Source organism: Camelina sativa, chromosome 9 (assembly GCF_030686135.1).
Source record: "Camelina sativa cultivar CO46 ecotype springtype chromosome 9, ASM3068613v1".
Taxonomy (NCBI): domain Eukaryota; kingdom Viridiplantae; phylum Streptophyta; class Magnoliopsida; order Brassicales; family Brassicaceae; genus Camelina; species Camelina sativa.
The window spans coordinates 32,288,541-32,309,660 of NC_141888.1; the positions used below are offsets into that span (position 1 = coordinate 32,288,541).

Consider the following 21,120-nt stretch of genomic DNA (forward strand, 5'->3'; position numbering starts at 1 on the left):
TTTGTTACTATATTAATTGTTTTGAAATAAATGGGAAAGCTGGCTGGTTTAGACAAGGATATGAATGATGTTGTTGTAGTTGGAGTGGGAACGATTTTGTTGTTAGAAATATTTATTTGTGAAATGTATATGATTGGCAGCCAAGGCAGCAAGGGACTAGATATGCATATTGATTTAATTGTAAATTGTCGTTGTATAATAATTCAAGGCCATGATATTTTATCTCAAGTATTCACAGTTTGATTGATCCACTGAGTGACCAATCAGCAGCTGTAACAAAATTATTGAAGGTTGTTAAATCATTCTGATAGACTGCAGAGGATAATATTCATTCATTCTCACTAGAGAACGCCGGCGATTGTCACTAGAGATCGAGAGCCAAAAGTAAAACATTCATTCTCATAAAAAAACGTTTCTTTGACTGAATGGCTAAGCCCAAGCCCAACCTAAATATATTAAGGAACCCTTTTTTTTAGTTGCTGGCGAAGATGTCTCAAAAAAACTCAGCATCATTCAACAACATCATTAACTGTGACATATCGATTTTATTTATACCTTTGCCCTTTTGGTGGATATTTTAAAGCTTCTTGGGTACAAAAAAATCTTATGTTGGGTAGTTCGCTCTGTTTCTTCTTTAAGCACACCAAAAAATGGTATCTACTGTTCAAACATATGTCACTAATAAATAAATTGTGCAAAGACATACTCCCTCGTTTCACAAAGAGTGTCATTTTGACACAGGACACACAAATTAAGAAAAAAAAAAAAATTATACAAATATATCTTTATTTAATGAGTACTTAATTATTAAAGTTTAGTAAAAAGAACTTTGGGTTAAGGGTAAAATAAGAAATTTGATATAAAAAATCACATTGGAAATATTGGAAATGTAAAATGACATTCTTTGTGAAACAAAGAAAAAAGTGCAGAATGACACTTTTTGTGAAACGGAGGGAGTACAATTTAAGTAAGGAACTTGTAATTGGTAATCCAATGGATTTTATAGGAGAAAATGTTTATAAACTAAAAAAATTAATTACAATGCTGATACACTGAGTGAAAAATCACTTGTGCTAAAGTTATTTTAAGTAATCATTCTCATAGAGTAAAGATGATAACTTGAAAGAGAAACATTAAACAAGACTCTTGTCCTTCCGTTTCACTCACCCGATTATTTCAAAACCCAAACCATACTCCTCTTGCAGAGCTTATTAATGAAACCCATGACTAACAAACTAACTCTCATAATGTTCCATGAATGTTTTTCTTGCGAATGATTGATATATATATTAATTACATTCATATCATCAAATAACTTTCTTTAACTCAAGTCTTCACAAAAAGAAGTTCCTTTTTGAGACCTGGAAGATGAATGTTGACAATGTAATGCTCCCAGTCAATGCTTTTGATATCGAACCCAAACATCTTCCTCTCTTCCATTGACATCTCATGTATCAGACTTGTTGTATTGGTGTCGTCGTCAAGCCTGGTATATATATATATATATATATATATATATATATATATATATATATATATATTGACTTATGGGTCAGTATAATCTCATAGCTTTTTGCTTCAATAAAATAACGTAACAAAGGACAAAGTATGTTACTTACCGAGCTTGAAACGCTCATAAGTTCTTGCCAATGACACAAAATAGTTTAGCTTTCTCATGCTCAATCCTCTTCCTTCGTTGTCAATCACTCTTTCCTGTTTTGTTATTGTGTTCGATAAAGAGGAAGTGAAACCTTCTAAGGAACTGTGGAACTTCATACGCTCTCTAAGTCTATCACTGTTTCTTCCAGTGGAGGGAGAGTCACGAAGATGTTGATGAGAGAGGTCCATCAATTCACCAACGCGCATGGGATTCGAATGAGATGAAGAAGTGACATTGCAAACTTTTAAGCTCTGAGACACCACAACCGTGCTTTGCCATGGCGAGATGCCTAGAAACAACAATTACTACAATTTATATACACCCGATAAAATCAGTTTGTTACAATTAATGAGCTTCGACAATTGTGAGAGTATGAACATATATACTATATATATATAGTCTTAATACAAAGATTATGAAGACGAAACCAAAGGATGTAAAAGAAATTACTCAACTATGACTGTCAGTCAATTCCAGTGATATATATATATATATTTCAGGGTTCAGTGAATTTGGTAGAGATGGGGCCGGATGAAGAAAGATTTTGCCGTCGTTCTCAACTATTGACTACAATCCTCCGGTTCAAAGTATCGGTTTACATCCGGTTTAATTCATTTTTTTTTTATCAGAGAGAATCGAAACAAATCGAGCAAAGGGTGGAGATGATTAATCGAGAAGACTTCTTCTCTCGGCTTGGCTCTCTGGGTTAACGGCTGTGGTGAGAGCGGTGGAAGACAGAAGGTGGATCGATGGGTTTCACCGGCGGATCTCTTGAGATCTTTGCAGGCTTGTCTTGGGTTTCGGTTTGATTGAGCCACAATCCGTCTGCACCGCCGGAAATCGAGGGTTTTAGTTGTGGTTTTCTCTTGGTTGCTATGTAGGGAGACTTGAAGAATCAGGGCGCCAGCTGTCTAAAAGCTCGCTTCCTATTCTGGGAGGGAAGTTTCGGGCTTTGGCTTGTCATCGATTCTAACACGGGTTGCGGATTCGTTTGCTCCCCGAGTCCGAGGTGAAGCCCTCAAAGAAGTCTCCCTCTCGCAAACGCCAGATGTACTAGGTGGGCCTCGTGTAGTTGCTCAACCCATACCGTTCAGATCTCTTTTTACTTGTTGCTTTTTCCCTTTTGTGGCCGTGTGAATCTCCAGTGTATCGCTTTCCGATTTGCTATATTGGAGAGTTATTAATAATAATAATAATTAATATTAAAAATAAATAATAATCCCTAATTAATATTAAAAACAAGAAACGAACGTTAAAAACAATTTTGGAGAAGCAAAAAGGAAAATTGGGAAAAAAAAAAGGAATTTGTATGTAAATTGACCCGTTACAACAAATTATAATCAGAGTTTTGCTTTATTGCTAAGTATATAAATAGGGATAAACCCTAATCATAATAACATTACACGGCACTTCTCCACAATTTCATCTTTCACAACAATAATTGCTCTCTCTCTCTCTCTCTCTTATTCCAGTCTCTTTTACGACTCTCAAGTCTCATTGATCCATCTCTCTTTCTCTAAATTCACTCCGACAATAATGGAAACCAAACCAGTCGTCGGCGTCGATGTTCATGTATCGGGTTGGTCTCATCCCTTGTCAGATTTCTTAAGCGATGTAATAATCAGTCGAGACAGAGAAATCGAGGAACTTATCATAGACAAGAACGATGACAGCGTAACGAGTTTCAGATCTTACCCTGACGATACTTCTCCTTCCGACCCACTCATCTATCTCAAGTTGGAAAACTTCGAACCAAACTCCATCTATCAACTTGTTCTCAGCGAACTCCACGATCGTCTCATGTCCAAACAAATATCCGATCAGATTCTTCTTAAAGCCCAACAACTCACAAGTCAATTGACACCACAACAACCCTTATTCATAACAGTCTACATCACATTGACACACAAGGAATACATCGTCGTGCCTTGTAGCTCTGCAGGTCCGTCTACAAGTACAGATCTGGTGGACAAAGAGAGCGAAGAAGAAGAAGAAGAAACGAAGACTTGTGCGATTTGTTTGGAGAATTTGTTGGACTCGGGATGCGAGGTTGAACGACTCTACCCTATGCCTAATTGCTCGCATCTTTTTCATGAAGATTGTGTCATCCAGTGGTTGAATCGACAAAAAAACTCATGCCCTCTCTGCCGCCAACCTGTTTACACGTAACAAAGTGAAACAGAGTCTAGTTAGGGTTTCAAAACATGTATTTTTTTTTTTTTGGTGTGGTTGTAATGATTTAGTTAAACCGCGTGTCCCCAGTGTAATTAGGGTTTCAAATTTTGTTATTATTTTTTTTGATGTGGTTGTAGACGTGTAATTGTAGTAGTGATATCTAGGGTTTCACAATTGTTATAGTGCTGGTGATTTTAAGGTACTCATTAGGGTGTATTGTTTATTGAAAATTTATAAACTCTTGACTTGAAATTCATTACAAGATTGATTTTGGTATGCAACACAAATCTTTTAAACTTGGACTTTGCGTAGAGATTAATAATATATATATTAAAAAATTGGATTTTGAAACAACCTTCAAATCACCAGAGAGGAGAAACAATTCACTATATCTACCAAATAACAACTTTAGAGTTTAAAGTTTCTAAAGCAAAGTGCTGGCACGTGAGTTTGAGTTTACTCGCGGCTGTTGCAGCACCTAACTATTGTTATATTTGTTCACTGCAGTGCAAGAGAACAGGGGATATATACACATTGATGAAAGGTTCAGCAATTGAAGATTTCAAAGAACAAGCTCTAGTACGCTCTTTCTCCTTATAACATCTATCTCTCTTTACTCTGCAAAGTTGTTGAGTTCATGAGTTTGCTTTTTTCTTTTTTTTTTGGTGTTATTCAGTCATTGGAAGGTGATGGTTTAAAATACTCAACAATTGGTGAGTATCATCACTTGAAACATGTCGAGCTTTGAATGGATCACCAAAACCAAAAGAATGTGTAAGGCTCATATGTTCTTGCCATTAATGACACAAAATAGTTTAGCTTCCTCTTCCTTCGTTGTCAATCACTCTTTCCTGTTTTGTTATTGTGTTTGATAAAGAGGAAGTGAAACCCTCTAAGGAACTGTGGAACTTCATACGCTCTAAGTCTATCATTTTTTCTTCCAATGGAGAGACACGAAGATGTTGATGAGAGAGGTCCAACAACTCACCAACTCGCATGTGATTTGGATGAGATGAAGAAGTGACATTGTAAACTTTGAGTTCTGGGACACCACAACCATGCTTTGCCATGGCTGTTATTGCAGCGTTCACAACCATGTCAACTGGTATAACGTCTAATAAAGCTTGAGAATCTCCCCAGAAGTGGCCACTATGATTGGATCTGTCATTCTGTTTTTTTTTTTATTATTGTTATTAAAAGCCAAATGTTAGTTTCAGTTAAAACCACAAGCTAATTTATTATAGTCCCTTGTAAAAAACAATTTTTAAACCTTAATCCTTGGATCCATCCAGGGGAAGGCTCCATGTAATAGCTTTCGATAATACTAGGCCTTATGATCACCACAGGCAAATGTCCTCGATTGCTGTGAATTATAGTCTCCCCTATGGCTTTTGTGAATGTGTAACTGTTTTCCCACCCATAGTGTTGAGCTCTGTTTCTCATTACATAACAGACATATTATTTCAGATTTTGGTACATAAGATAAAAAGCATAGTAGGTGCTGGAGAGAGTAAAAATTCACGTGTATTATCACCTTTCAAAGCCGAGTTCTTTCAGTTTCTTGTTTTCTTCGCTGCCGTGGAACTTTTTTTACAGCTTTTGAAGCTAGTTTTTTTTTTTTTTTTTTTTTTTTTTTTTTTTTTTAATGAATGTGAAATTATATTCAAAAAAAACCTTTGTACAAACAAGTTGCGTCCTTAAAACATAAAATTGCTCTGAAAGGTGTTAAAAACGTGGCAAACTAAGTTCGCAAGTGGAACCAGAGTAGCAAACCATCCTGCAACTTGCCAGGACAGTGCCGCTGGATAGAAGAGACGTTGTTCCTGACAAGACGATCGAGAAGGTGGATGAGTTGAGCCTCAGGGCGCGGTGGCTCACCATGACGACGTTTATTACGTTCACACCAAACAGTATGTACGGTGGCCTGGAAAACAAGCCGAAGAAGAAACCGCGGAGTCTGTTCTAAAGTGGAACCAGAAAGCAGAGAGAGGATCTGTTGGAACCGGTTCGTATAGCGCTGACTCAAGAGAGGACGAGTTAACTCTGACCAGATCCGAGAGGTGTACACACAGCCAAAGAAAAGATGCTCCAGCGTCTCCACTGGTTCTTGACAAAACCCGCAAGATGGGTCCACATCTCTGTTCCACGCCATCATACGGGCTCCCGTCGTGAGACGATTCCATACAGCAAGCCAAAGCAGAAAGGAGAATTTTGGGATGGAGCCGGAGAACCAAATAGCTTTCGACCATTGAACCTGTGGATGTGTTTGGCGAATCTGCAGCCATGTGTCAGAGGAGGAAAAATTTGGCCTGAAATCACCATTTGAGTGGCACCAAAGAGCGATGTCGAAATCTGCAGAGGGCTCCCTTCCACGGAGTTTGTCTAACTCAGCTTCGACCTGATTTAAAAAAACAACTCGATGACGACGTCTGCGGTGAGTAGACAGGACATCAGAGACAGAAGCTGACGAAGGGATACAAGAGCAATAAAACCACTGTTACCAAGAACATCATGTAGTCGTCCTAACTCGCACCAGTGATCAAACCAAAAAGAAGTTTGCAGTCCACTTCTGATGTCTACTGAAGAGTAAACCTTGGCCTGAGTCCTATATTTCAGCAACTTCCGCCACATCCAGCTACCATGGGTCATAGTATCACTGACTGACCAGAAAGAAGCAGACCAGAGGAGTTCCCGTTGAATCCAGTTAAAACATGCCCAGAGATAAGCCGCCAGATGAGCTTAAAACAGCTGACCTTGTTAGCTTCGACGAGGGATCTCAAACCAAGTCCTCCCTCAGATTTTGGTAGACAGACATCTTTCCAAACTACTTTTGTTTTCCTAATGTTTAGCTCTGGCCCCGACCATAGAAAAGCTGAGCAAATCCTCTAAATTTCCCTAACACAAGCCGACGGCAACCGGAAAGCCGAAATCCAAAAGTTGGTAAGGCTTGAAATGACAGAGCTCAACAATTGCAACCGTCCTGCAAAAGAGAGGAACCGGCTTTGCCAAGAGCTGATTCTGTGTCGTATCTTCTCAATCAGAGGGAGACAATCATCAAGAGACATGCGCTTTGTTAGTAGCGGCAATCCTAAGTAGCGCACTGGAAGTGAGCCACTCGTGAAAGGGAACCGTGAGAGGACCTCATGACAAGAGTGAGCAGAGACTCCTGCCAAAAAAAGAGTTGATTTTTCCAAACTGATACTCAGACCTGAGTAAGTTTCAAAGACCTTAAAAACCTCTAGGATCCCCTCAAGGGAAGATGCCTCTCCATCAGAAAAAACCATTATGTCATCATCAAAACAAAGATGAGTTAACCCCAGACTCCTACAACGAGGGTGGTAACCAAACCTGCGGTCGAGAGCAGCCTTGTCAAGCATTGCTGAAAGAACATTCATGCAAATCACAAATAGGTAAGGAGAGAGAGAGCACCCCTGCCTCAAACCTCGCTCACTCCAAAAATAACCCGCTAGCTCACATTAATCTGGACAGAAAAGGAAGCTGTTGAGACACACAAGTGAATCCAGTGAATGAACCGCTCAGGAAGATCCATGGCAGTAAGAATATTAAACAGAAAAGGCCACTGGACCGAGTCAAAAGCTTTCGATATATCAATCTTCATGGCACAACATGAAGAAATATCCTCCTTATGGTAATCCTTAACCAACTTTATGGCCAACAAAAGGTTCTCCATCAACAACCGATCCTTAATAAAAGCTGATTGGTTTGGAGCAATGAAACCAGGGAGAATGGATTTGAGACGATGAGCTAGGATTTTGGAGATGAGTTTGTAAATAACATTACAGCAAGAGATAGGTATGTAGTCCTTCATTTCACGTGCATCTTCTTTTTTTGGTATAAGAGCAAGGATCGTTGCATTAACTCCGGTTGGTAGAAAACCAAACTTAAAAAAAGATTGAATCGCATTTGTAAGATCAGCACCAACAACAGCCCAGCCACTCTTAAAAACTCCACTGTGAAACCATCTGGTCCAGGAGATTTATTCAGTGGCATGGAGAAAAGGACTTGCTTCACCTCCGCTGCAGAGACCTCCGCAAGAAACATATCTTGATCAACCTGAGTACAGCGAAACGACAAGAGTTCGCGGAGAGCATCTACGGACATACCAGTTGATACTAAGATTTTTGTGCGTCCTAGCAGGTCTCAATTAACCTTATGTAGTTGTAGTACTTAAGGTGTCAATCCAAATGGGAAACTTTACTAGCAATCAAGATGCAATCAAGAAATCACAAGTCAAGCCAATTCAAAGAGAGCGTTTGTCTGACAGTCCTAGAATGATGACAATACAAAACGAAAATAAGTCACAGAATTAGAAACGAGAATGCATGACAAGAAGCAAAAATGAATAAAAACATAAACGTGTCTAAGCATGAACTAAAAAAGCAAGAAACGAAACAGTCTCAGGAATGTAATAAAAATTAGAAAGAAAGAGGTCCTAAGGATGGGAGTAATTGATGTCGGTGGAGTATCCTAGTCTATAGAGTATTTAACATGCCACAAGCGAACCATCCCTAAACAATGAACATCACTTCTTAGCTAATCCAATCTCTTGACAGAAGCTACTTAAACTCAATCACTTCCAAACCTAGCTCTCGCTAGAGAAACATAATCGAGCATGGCATGAAAAACAAGTTCATTCACGTCAACAAACATCCTAGACAACTAATCTCTTAGGCTAGGAACGTAAGTCTCTGACACTAGTTGGTCAGACATTTCATCGAACACCTTTTGGATGCGGAAATGTCTAAAACCCAGTTCCAATTGATCAGAGAGAAACTAGTATTTCTAACTCTAGTCCAAAAGGGAATCATACAATCAAAGCTTAAACACACTACATCCTAAGATCCTCCACCTAATCTATCCCATCCTCAAGAACTACCACACTACTCAGATCCGAAAATCATCATCAAAGATACAAACTCAGAAAACATTGAAACAAGCATTCTTAGATAGATACAAATGAGATGAACAAGTTTGTAGAAGAAATCGAATGCAAAAACTCAATGAATTAAAAGATATCTGGATACAAAGTCTCAGAACGTTTTTGGAGGCTAGGTAAAACCTTAGGAACCAAAACGAGATAAAAAACTAAGATGTTCGAGTGAAAACTTAACAAAACCTATTTATAGGAAAAACATGGAAATCTCTAAAACATAAAACGACAATGTAGAACGTCGGTTCGGGAATCCTTCTTGGATGCGTCTTCGGGACATAACCAGGACATCGGTTTCAGAGCGTCGATAGAGTCGCATCGTGAGAGTGTTAATCGAGTGGTGACGTAAGAGTGTCGATCAAGTCACGACGTGAGGGTGCTCAGAAACTGTCGATCGAGTCGCGACGTGAGGGTGCTCAGAAACTGTCGATCGAGTCGCGACGTGAGGGTGCTCAGGAGCTGCTGATCGAGTTGCATCTTGAGGGTGCTCGGGAGCCATCCTGGGACGTCTTGGTCGAGTTGCGTCTTGAGGGTGCTCGGGAGCTATCCTGGGACGTCTTGGTCGAGTCGCTGCTAACATCAGATCGAGTGGGAGCTCTCCTTTGCATGCGGGTCGAGTCGCGTCTTGACGGTGCTCGGGAGCTATCCTGGGACGACTTGGTCGAGTCGCTGCTAACATCCGATCGAGTGGGAGCTCTCCTTTGCATGCGGGTCGAGTCGGATTTCTGAACGTACATAGGATCCTTATTTGCATTTGATGGTTTGGACACCTCCTAAAACACCTGAAACAACTCCAAAATGCAAGATGTGTGCAAGACCAATGCAAAAACTACCTAGATATGCATGTTGTGCAAAGAGACTAAAAACAATACAAAGCAATGAGTTAAGAGAACAAAATGAATGACAAATGCATCATGAAAATGTGTAAAATATATACATATCACCAGTAAAGCTTGGCGGCACGTGAGTCAGGAGAGCTGAAAAAAACCGTACACCCTCTGATTTTATTTCCGCTGGGCTTGTGAGAGTACAACCACGTGGGTCTAGGACCTCATGAATCGTATTCTGAGCCAACCTTTCCCGAAGAGCATTATAGAAAGCTTTGGAATTCTTGTCACCAACATGGAGCCAATGCAGCTTAGATCGCTGCTTAAGGAACCGTTCCTCTATTCCTGTGACTTTCTCCCAACGGTCAAAAGCAAGAGACTCAGCCACAGTAGCCACAGATGACGGATCAGAGAGCGAGGCCAACTGCTTTTGACATAAGTCCTCATAAGCATCCACCGCACGAGCTGAGATATTAGACAACTCAGCACGACTCAGTTGGCGAAGCACAGGTTTAGGCCCTTTAAGTACTTCGTAAACCGGAACAAAGCAGAGGTGGAGGGAAAAAGAGTTGGCTGCGACTGCCAAAAATCAGCCAACAAAGGAAGAAACTCAGACTGTGACGCCATCACATTGGTAAACTTGAAAGGACCTTTAGGCTTCATAGTATCAGGAGCTAAACAGAAACGTCCTCGCAGATGGTCTGAGCAGCCACCTGACTCCATAACATAGTAAGACTGAGGGAAAGAGTTGGACCACGCACCATTATGAAGCACCCTATCCAGCTTCTTACACACAACACCACTGTGCCTTTTATTTGTCCATGTAAACGTCGGACCCTGATAACCCATCTCCTGAAACGAACAATAGCGAATAACCTCCTGAAAATCCCTCATCCCCAACGTAATAAAAGGAGCAATATCACTATTAGAATGCTCTGCGATATCCACCGTTTCGTTAAAATCTCCAAAAAGTAACCATGATTTACTTTGCAACAAGGCAAGATCATGTTGCTTCTTAATGTCCTGCCAGAGTGCATGTCTCGCTTCCGCAGTATTATAAGCATAGACAAAAGAACACCAAAAAACCTCAGAGAGGCCTTGTAACTGAATCTCGCAAGTAATAACTTGCCCACTCTTATGTAAAACTCGTAACTTAGATTGCTGCGTACTCAACACCCAAATCCGTCCCAACCGACTAAAATCATAATTAGAAACCAAATTCCACCCCGGGAAAACATTCTGCATCACTTGCTGCACTCTGTTTTCTTTCACCTTGGTTTCCACAATGCAACCGAACTGAAAATCATTTCGACGTACCCACTCCCTTATAACATTTTGCTTATTTGACTTATTCAAACCACGGATATTCCAAAAGAAACCTGACATTAAAAGTTGGCTTTGGTACCACGCTTAGTTGAATTTCGAGGAGCTACACTCTTCGACGATTGAGAGGATTCTGTTATAAATTTATGCGAGCTCTTAGATTAGCGTGGCAACTGAACACGGGAGGCCACAGAACCCTCTCGCTGCTCACCACCGACTCCCTGCTGTTTCACCGACCCCACAGAACTGTCAACAGTATTGTCAACATTTACCGTGGCATCCTTCTCTGTGTCGGCTGGAATCTCACCCTCCTCAACAGTATCTGCATTATCCCGAAGAGCATCAAACCTAGTTGGAGAAGAAATGCGAGCTCGCTCATACTCTAACTTCTTAGAAGCTGAAAGGGAACCGCGACCGCCAGAGCCCCGAACCTCTGTCCAATCATCTAGCTTTAGCTTTGATTCGATGATTAAGTCAGAACTTATGTTTTCTCCGACACAGAGAGGAGTCTCTAGTAGTGTCCCTTCTTTCTTCCCAGTCACGTAAGCTACATATCCAAAAAAATAAAATAAGAAAAAGAGTTTCTGATAAACGCTCTCTTCAGAAACCTTATTCTCGGCCAAAACAATATTTAAAAACTCATACCAGTTGAAAAATGGAGGAAAAGTTTCAATTTTTTGTATTCTTTTCCGAAGCTTATAAGAGCCTATCAGGTCCAAAAGCATTGACACTAAGGGCAGAGTCGTATCTGCTATTTTAGGGTATTTCTATTAATTAATTACTACAGTTAGTTTGCAAGCAATGAAAAACCGAGCAAGAAGAAACAGAGGAAACACCTGTCGTCGAATGTTGTACGACCTCCACAACTGACAATGACATCAACCTCATCACTAACCATGCCTGCTATTTCAGATTGGATCCCTAGATTGTCTTCTCCAATGTCTCCAATTACTGGAATCAACTTGCTCTTCATGAAAGCTTCATAAGAGCTCCCGTGCATCTGCTTCAGAAGCTTGAATAGATCCGAGCTTGAATAGAATCGTAGGTGTGGATAGTTAATTTTGATTATAACTATGTATATGTATGGGTCCAATTTTTTTATAACGCAAAATTTAATTGTAAACAAGTGATAATCAAAATTAATATTATTTTGATAAAATACCCTATTGTAAAGATGCTCTAAATTAAAAGGAAATACAAGTTTCAGTCACCCAAAGTATTTTAAAAACAAAACACAACATATATTCACCCAAAAAAAACAAAACACAACATATCACACTGCTCTGCTTGAAAGAGCTTATTACAACCCATGACTGACAAATTTGGAAAACTCTCATTACGTTTCATGATTTTAGCTGAGTAATTGCTATCACATTCAAATAGTCAATGATCACTTTCTTTGACTGGATCTTTGCTAATAGAAATGCCTTTTGAGACCTGGAAGATGGATGTTAGCAATGTAATGCTCCCAGTTAATGCCTCTGATATCAAACTCAAACGTCTTTCTCTCTTCCACTGACAGCTCTTGTATCAGACTTGTTGTATTTGTATCGTCAAACCTTGTATTTTGACTTATGGGTCAGTAATCTGATACCTTTCCGCTGAATAAAAGAAAACAAAGACCAATTATGTTACTTACCGAGCTTGAAAGAACGTGTAAGGTTCATAAGTTCTTGCCAAGGACACAAAATAGTTTAGCTTCCTATATCCCTTCATGCTCAATCCTCCTCCTTCATTGTTAATCTTTCTTTCATGTTTTGTTATTGTGTTCAATAAAGAGGAAGTGAAACCTTCTAAGGAAGTGTGGAATTTCATACGCACTAAGTCTGTCACTGTTTCTTCCAATGGAGAGTCACAAAGATATTGATGAGTGAGGTCCATCCACTCTCCAACTCGCAATGGATTCGAATGAGATGAAGAAGTGACATTGTAAACTTTGAACTCTGGGACACCACAACCATGCTTTGCCATGGCTGCTATTGCTGCATTCACAACCATGTCAACTGGAATAACATCTAATAAAGCTTGAGAATCTCCCCAGAAGTCAGAAATCTGGCCTTTGGCATAGGCCATGACGATTGGATCAGCCATTCTGTTTTACAAAAAAAAAAAATTAAAACCAAATCAAACAAAAAATTCAATAATAACCACAAACAAATCCCTTGTATTTTTTTTTTAAACCTTATTCCTTGGATCCAGCCAGGGAAAGGCTCCTTGTAAGAGCTTTCGATAATACTAGGCCTTATGATCACTACAGGCAAATGTCCTCGATTGCTGTGAATTATAGTCTCCCCTATGGCTTTTGTGAATGTGTAACTGTTTTCCCAGCCATAGTGTTGAGCTCTGTTTCTCATAACATAACAGAAAATTTCTTGATTTTGGTCCATAAGGAAGTGCATAAAGTAAAATTTATTGTTTGTTTGTCCTCACCTTTCAGTTCCAAGTTCTTTCAGTTTCTTGATTCCTTCACTGCCATGGAACTTTCTTACAGCTTCTGAAGCTAGTTTTAGCTCGGATCCGATGTTCAAGTCAGAAGTTATGTTTTCACCAATGCAGAGAGGTGTTTCTAGTACTATTCCCTCTTTCTTGCCAGTCACATAAGCTATATATCAACAAAAAAATAGTTTCTGAAACTTCTCTAAAAGAAACTTATTCTCACATAATGATAATTGAAAATTCATACCAGTTGAAAAGTGGAGGAAAAGTGTCAGTTTCTTGCACTCCTTTCCGAAGCTCAAAAGTCTACCAGGTCCAAGAGCATTGACAATTAGGGCAGAGTCGTATCTATTTCCGTTTGTTTGAATTGAAACCAAAGTTAATCATTACAATTAATTTTAAACCAATGAAAACACAGAGCAAATAAAAACAGAGCAAATTAAACACCTGTCGTCGAATGTTGTACGACCACCACAACTGATAATAACATCAACGTCATCTCTAACCATGTCTGCTATTTCAGGTTCGATCCCTAGATTGTCTTCTCCAATGTCTCCAATTACTGGAATCAACTTGCTCTTCATGAAAGCTTCATAAGAGCTCCCATGCATTTTCTTCAGAAGTTTGAACAGATCCGAGCTTATGATCTGTTTGAGAAAAGTAAAACAAAAGGATACAAAATGTGAGAAGGAACCAACAAAATGGTTGAGAATGAAAACGTTTTAAACAGACCTCATCACAGAGTCTCTTGCTGGCTGATTCTTGATCTTTGGATCTTATCAGAAGGAATACCTTCCCAATCTCAGGACTTGCTCTCAATAATTTCTCAATCAACACTGCAGCAAACAATTTTCCAGTCCAGGAACCTGTTTACTTGTACAATAAGAAAACTCTAATTTAGGGTTTCTCTTACCTTTGCCAAGAAACCCTGTTCCACCCGTAACGAGATAACTTTTCCCTTTTAAAAAACGGACGATTCCAGTTCCTTCAGTGTCACTGCTTGTTTCTGCCTCAGGGCTCTCTAAGGACGTCACAACTTTCAAAGACCTCTCACGGTAACAACATGAAGTATGGACTCTACGAGTCGTCTGTGACAAACGAAAGTGGTGGTTAAGTTTGTCGGAGAAAGAGGCGACGAAGCTGAGACCATTCAATTTGATGGCGTTGCTTGTGGCAAGGAGATTTGTGCTAGCCATTTTTTAGTTACCAACAACAAGAGTAAACTTAAAGCTTTTCATTTGTTTTTTTATATAGAGAGATCTACCTAAGAAGTAAGAACTAATACGGTTAGGTTATATGGTTGGACTTGTCCATTGACATTTACTATATTGTGTACTAAAAGAGTAGGAGGGACTGTCGACCCAAAAAAAGTGTAAGAGTATACACATCACATATGGATCGGTTTTGACAAGAAAGCCAAGAAGCTTTCTTGTAATGAACGGAACATATTGAATATATACTATCAAACTAATCAAAGCGTTTATAGGTGAACAAACCACTGTGTTTGAGTCTTTGAGTAGTTGAGTGCTTTATAATACTGATGAACATAATTTTGTGAAGGTATCTTTCTAAGGGGATGAAACAATGTTTTTGTTGGGATACAAACGAATATTAGAAATAAGTTTTTAATATATAAGCCAAGACCAACTACAATTAGTATGAGACATTTTGGGAAAGAGTCCAATAAGAAATCCGTGAGGGTTGGACCACAGGAACCAAAGCGGACATTATCATACTAATAGGAGAGTTGCTTGGACTTGAAAAGCCCAACAATTAGTATTAGAACCTAGGTCGAAAATTGAACCTAAGGAATGTGTGTGGGCTCTGTGTTCCGTGTGGGAGGATTTCTCAAAAAATGACATAATTAAGGGTGCATCAAGAATACTTCGGAAATAAAAGGGTATCGGAACCTAGGTACCTGGGTTCATCGTGGTACATGGTTTGATGAGAGGTTTGTTGGGATACAAACAATGTCCCACATTGGAAAATTAGAAAATAAGTTTCTAATATATAAGCCAAGACCAATTTCAATTAGCATGAGATCTTTTGGGAAAAAACCCAATAAAAAATTTGTGAGGGTTAGACCATTGGACCCAAAACGGTTAATATCATATATTAATACGAGAGTTAGCTTGGGCTTGAAGCCCAACAATTTTGTTAATATTCAAAATACAGAGCAATATGGTAAACATGTAAGCCTTCCTAAAAAGCGATTATTCTAATCGCTGTTGTTCTAGCTATAATTATTTTGTCAACCGTACTAATATAGTTAATTATACTCAATGATCTTCCAAAATCCAAATTAAATGTTCATTTTTGTGGCTTTCAACAAACAAGGATGAATTAAGAGAGTCGCTTGCCTTCTTCTCAATACCTATGGAAACATTGCGTTGGATCGTCACAGTGTCACTCAACTGGTATAAATATTGTTCGTTTGTGTTATAACAGTGTTGTGGCAGTTGGGAGTTTATGGAAACGAACTTTCGTGGTCATAAATGTTATTCCTACTGACTTTACCCTCAACAAATTTTCAATCATCAACATTGCAACAAACAATTTTCCAGCCCAATAAATCAGTTTACGTTTATACGGAAACAGGGATTGGTCGATTGTGTTGTGTATTGACAACGAATGTGAGTGTGAGAGTTGTACTCGGGGAGTAGCTAACTATAGAATATCACTTGTTTCTTGATTACATAAGAAAATACATATTCATACATACCGAAGTTTTGAATAAACAAAAGAAATCAAGAAAATACATATAAAACAAGATCAATTCAGAACTTTATACAGTATAACTTACTCATATAACTCGCATCTTAAACCCTAGTTAATTAATATATTTATGTATCAAATTTTTTTTTTCTATTTCTTTGGTGGTTAAAATTATGTATCGAATTCATAATTCGATGAAACCCTAATAAAACTTTTGAAAGATTAATCACATAGAATCGATGCTTCCAAAGTCATTCACATTGTAAAACCCATTCGAGAAAAATCCAGAAAAACCTGCCGACAACTGAGGCAAAAACATCTCTTCCCCAACCAACGGCTCGTAACAATCACCGACTCTACCATCGAACAGCTCCTGCTGATGGAGAACACGTGGCGTCAGATCCTCCGGCGTAGAGACCACGCACGGTGGCGGAGAAGGGTTGTGATCGGAGGAGGATGGGGAGTCGTAGATGGACTCCGGTTGAAGATCTACCGCGTCTTGGCCAGTCAGCTCTTGAACAAGCTCTCTGAACTTGGAAGCACAAGTCTGGACTCTCATGGGGTTTGAGATGTAACGGACTTTGATGGGTTTGTTCGTCTTCTTCTTATGCTTTGGTGATTTTCTTGAAACAAGAGATGGGTTTTTTTGTTCTAAGCTTGTGGTGGTAAGAAACGTCGATGATGATGACTCCATGAGAGGATTCGATTCAGACAGATGTTTGTTTATGTGTTTTTGATTTGTTTTTTTTTTTGTTTTTTCAGTTAATTTTTCAAGCTTCGACAGAGCTTTATATAATGTTGTCTTTTTTACATTTGTTTGGAAGGTGAGAGGAAATTAATAGGAAAGAGAGAGAGAGGGGTTGCCGATGAAAAGAAACAAAACGTATTGAATGACGGCGCGTGTGCCTCACCTGTTTTCTGATAGGTAGGATGACTTGAAATATCTAACTTTTTAAGGAGTGTAACGTGCATCTCACTCGAGGAAATGGTCGCGTGGTGAGAAAAAAGATAAGAAAGGGTTTAAGTGGTGATCAAGGCGAGAGAGCCGGCGGCTGCGCTCATATGGTGGAGATGATGGAGCTATTCGTTGATCCTCCTCCACGTGAATACCACTCTCAATCAAAAAAAGATATATAACGTCATATATTACATCCGCATTACTCTTACGAGGTTACGTCACTAGAAACTAGTCATGATATAAGGAAATAACCTTTTTGAAATATGAGAAAAGTCGCATATGTTTTTTGTTTCCTTAATACGAAAAAGTTCGAAGTCAATTTTGTAAGTTTTGTTTCCTTAATTGAGTTTGGTTTTGTGTTCAGTTGTTGGTTATGTTGTGCAATTGAATGTGTGTTAACTAGAATTTTAAATCGTAAGTGATTTTGAGATGCACTTGCACTTCAAATGATCTATATTAGCTAGCACAAACGATGTGGATACCTAATAACTACCCATTTCCTACGTGTTAGTTTGGTCTTTAATATTCAAACAGATTCGAGAATACATCATCATAACTCTTACGAGCTTACGTCACTGAAAAATGGTCATGCTAAATGGAAAAAATATTTCTAAAAATGAGAAAAGTCGCATATGTTTTTGTTTCCTTAATACGAAATTGTTCGAAGTCAATTTTTATTTAAATATAGATATACAGTATAATAAGTGAGTTTGGTTTTGTGTTCAGTTGTTGCTTATGTAACTTATAAGTTACATAAGCATTTGAATCTGTTAACTATATAACCTTTTTCAATCATAAGTGATTTTAAGATGCACTCATTTCAAATGATCTGATTAGCACGAACGTTGGGTTACCTTAACGTCTTTAATAATTAAAACTGCAGATTCGAGAATATAGGATACACAATACTTTTTGTTCTCTCGACAGTTCCATTTTTCCAAATATATATATATATATATATATATATATATATTAATTCCGTAGTGATATATCTTCTTACTTGGTTATGTTACTTTTCACGTGACCATAACTAAACTACGATATAACAAGAGAAACCATTATTGTTTCAGAGTTCTCATCTATATGTTTTACAGTTTTTTTCTCTCTATTTAATTTCTTGTCAAACTATAATCTATATAGATGAAAACTGTACTAATATATATATATATATATATAGCCAACAAAAAAACAGTACAATAATTTAAGAGATAAAGAAGAAAATAAAAGAGAATAGTATTAATTATGGTAAAGGATTAAGAAATGAGAAAGGGGGGAGATGAGGGGTCCAGGTGGGCAAGTGGGAAGAAAGCAAGTAGCATGCATCAGTGTGGTCTCACTGTCACTCTGTTTAATCTCTCTTGTCCTAATTAAAAGAACAAGTCTTTTTCTTTTTCTCCAAAGAAGAGTGATTAATGCTTAATTGACGTGTGATTTACGGCGGAATTAAAAAGTCAATATACCTAGTAGTATTTTATTTACGATTTAAGATAAGACAAAAATGGAGTTATCAAATGCTTATTTATTTAGTTGGTTGATAATATGATTAGAACAAGAAGATATGATAAAGAAAAAAAGAAGAAGATTAAAAGCATCTTTTTCAAGATCTTCAAAAAAAAATTTCAAAGAAAGTCAAGTCACGTGTAACGTAGACGGTAGACCCCTCTCTCCCAGTTCTCCTGACAAATTCATTTAATTTTCCCACTTTTATCTCTTTGTCGAATAAAGTTTATCACCAATAACATCTTCTTAATTACCCAATACCCACACGATTACTTATTCATTACATAAATTCAACCTTACATTTTTTAAATCTGTTATTCTTATTACAGATAACATAAACTTTAAAATACAATACATTTCACATACTTATAACAAGTATGAAACTCCTCCTATGTATATATATATATATTTTTGAACAAACTCCTCCTATGTATTAGACCTATATGGCTATATATATTTTAACCTGCAAATCTTTTCAAAAATAAAAAATCAAAATCATAATCATTTCAATTGCAGGAGACTCAAGCTCGATTCTATGTTTTCATTGCCCTTTCTTTTCTAAGAAATTGAAGGGTTGTAATTGTAAAAAGGAAAAATAAAAAGAGAGAATAATTTTTTAAAATATCATTATATACGTGTCGGAAACTGGGTGATCAGCGAGCACATGGGTTGACTTCCAAGTAAACGGATTCAAACGACTTTTGCTTCTTTGTGTAAAAAGGGGTTTGTTTATTTTATTTTTGGTTTTACCCTTAAGGTGTGTAATTCGATTATATGATAAATAGACATGCATGAAAAACAAGAGAATCATGTTCACATTCAACGTAGACAAATAATCTAGAACGTTTTCAGAAACTAGTAGAACAAAGTTGAATTTTTAAAAAAGTAGCAACATCGTACTAAGTTCATATACCAACAAAACCATGTATACGCGATGATTACGACGAATACAAAATCTATAGCTGTTTGATATGGGCTAGATTTTAGTCTCCTTATACATATCTCTCTATCTAAAAGGAACACATATGGCCACACAAACGCAACCATTTTTTTTCTTTTGGTATTATCAGAAACAATTAGATCTTATCTATTTCACAGTGATCAAGTTTAACTAAAATGCATGGAACCCAACTATTAAAAATTCATATCCAAAATTTTATAAAACCTTCATCTTCTTCTCCACAAAAGAAAAACCAGAATAAATATATATATATATATATATATTTTTTTTTGATTTATGACTCTCATTTGTTGTTTATTATTATTATTTTTAAACAGAGAAAAAACTACTCATCTACATTCATTATTCACCAACTTAATTTAAACATACATTTAACTGTATTAAATCAATAACATAGTCTAAAAAATACTATTTAGGATTCGAATGGATGTGGTTTAGACCATTTTTTTATTTACTATTCATGAATTATAGGTCGTAAAAGTACATATATATATAAAAAAATCATCACAAAACTAACTACATACAGCTTTTACTTGCAAATAAATTTGATCTGTGACAACTTGTTATCGATCCTAAAAATTAAGAAAATTAAACCGTTAATTGGTTAATCCAATTTATTCCCAACATTCATTAAAAATCTTACTCTCTTTGTGTTATACACTGGCGGAACTAAGTCACTTTAGATTAAAATTGAGGTCTGCGCCGATCCTGCATTATTTGCAAGAAAAATTCTTATCATAAAAGAACATGGTCCAGCAAAAATTTATTAAGTCATAAATAACAAAATATTCCCATTTATTTGGCGATGACATTGGACACACACGCCAATGATAGATGGACAAATGTGTTATCATGAAGAGATGGCAATTTATTGCTGATAACCTTAGTGCTGTTCGTTTCGTGTGCTAGATGCAGTATCTAGATGCAGATACAGTTTTTTGTTCGTTTAGTATCAATTATAAACTCATCCAGATACAGTTTCTGGATACATTTTAAAATCTCATCCAAAAAAATTAGAATTTCTGGATGAGTATAAAATGAGAGTTTGACTACAGTAAACTCATCCAAATATATTAAAAGTCCAATATACCCTTATTTTTATCAAACAATTACAAACATATCTCTAAAATTCTAATATCCCTAACGCTAAAATCCCTAATTCTTCAGCCACCATTGGAGAAGCTCTGATGGATCTCCGACGATTCTCAACGCTCCTCTCCTCTTCTCCTTCTCCATAGCACCTGTAACGAATTGGGCTTTCTCTCCTCCTTGTACTTCTCGTCTTGGAAAATGAACGAAACATCTTTCATTGAGTTGCTCCCACTGAAACATCTCATCGTCGTCGCTTGCTTCTTTGAATTCAAGAGGTAAGACTTTTTAAATCCTTCATCCTTTCAACGATCTCTTTTAGTTGTGTTCTTCTCTTTGTTAGCGATGGATTCCAACTTGTATATTTCAACTTTTAGTTGAGATTTGGGGAAATAAGTGAGCTTTTAGTGAGCTTTTAGTTTTTGATTTGAGTGGATCTCTCTGTCATGTTTTATATTGGTTCTGTGACTTTACGTTTGTGGTTACATTTACGTTTGTGGTTTTGTGACTTTACGTTTTATGTTG

At 37.5% G+C, this 21,120-nt stretch overlaps 3 protein-coding genes and 1 pseudogene across 3 annotated transcripts; 1 reads left to right on the forward strand and 3 right to left on the reverse strand.

Annotated features, from left to right (window-relative positions):
- Positions 1 to 1,283: 1,283 nt before the first annotated feature.
- LOC104715731 (fatty acyl-CoA reductase 6, chloroplastic-like) lies at positions 1,284 to 12,247 on the reverse strand (annotated as a pseudogene).
- LOC147939062 (uncharacterized) lies at positions 3,076 to 3,974 on the forward strand. The gene has a single exon (XM_087467118.1). It carries the CDS (start codon positions 3,197 to 3,199, stop codon positions 3,827 to 3,829), a length of 633 nt encoding a protein of 210 aa, XP_087323244.1. The 5' UTR covers positions 3,076 to 3,196; the 3' UTR covers positions 3,830 to 3,974.
- Positions 12,067 to 14,592, reverse strand: LOC104712327 (fatty acyl-CoA reductase 6, chloroplastic-like). The gene is made up of 8 exons (XM_010429199.3): positions 14,286 to 14,592; positions 14,105 to 14,208; positions 13,820 to 14,019; positions 13,620 to 13,720; positions 13,367 to 13,538; positions 13,118 to 13,279; positions 12,576 to 13,028; positions 12,067 to 12,495 (listed from the first exon to the last, which is right to left on the reverse strand). Exons 1-8 carry the CDS (start codon positions 14,566 to 14,568, stop codon positions 12,351 to 12,353), a joined length of 1,620 nt encoding a protein of 539 aa, XP_010427501.1. The 5' UTR covers positions 14,569 to 14,592; the 3' UTR covers positions 12,067 to 12,350.
- Positions 14,593 to 16,040: 1,448 nt separating this feature from the next.
- Positions 16,041 to 16,908, reverse strand: LOC104712332 (sigma factor binding protein 1, chloroplastic-like). Its single transcript, XM_010429205.3, has one exon. The coding sequence runs from the start codon at positions 16,779 to 16,781 to the stop codon at positions 16,314 to 16,316; it is 468 nt and encodes a 155-aa protein (XP_010427507.1). The 5' UTR covers positions 16,782 to 16,908; the 3' UTR covers positions 16,041 to 16,313.
- Positions 16,909 to 21,120: the final 4,212 nt, after the last annotated feature.

Bases quoted from the DNA above. Each gene is read 5' to 3' on its own strand.
- LOC104712332 (XM_010429205.3), bottom strand. From the start codon at position 16,781: ATGGAGTCATCATCATCGACGTTTCTTACCACCACAAGCTTAGAACAA.
- LOC147939062 (XM_087467118.1), top strand. From the start codon at position 3,197: ATGGAAACCAAACCAGTCGTCGGCGTCGATGTTCATGTATCGGGTTGG.
- LOC104712327 (XM_010429199.3), bottom strand. From the start codon at position 14,568: ATGGCTAGCACAAATCTCCTTGCCACAAGCAACGCCATCAAATTGAAT. The intron at 14,020-14,104 runs GTCTGTTTAAAA...TTTCTCAAACAG, and splicing joins GCAAGAGACTCTGTGATGAG to ATCATAAGCTCGGATCTGTT. The intron at 12,496-12,575 runs GTAAGTAACATA...TCAAAATACAAG, and splicing joins TACACGTTCTTTCAAGCTCG to GTTTGACGATACAAATACAA.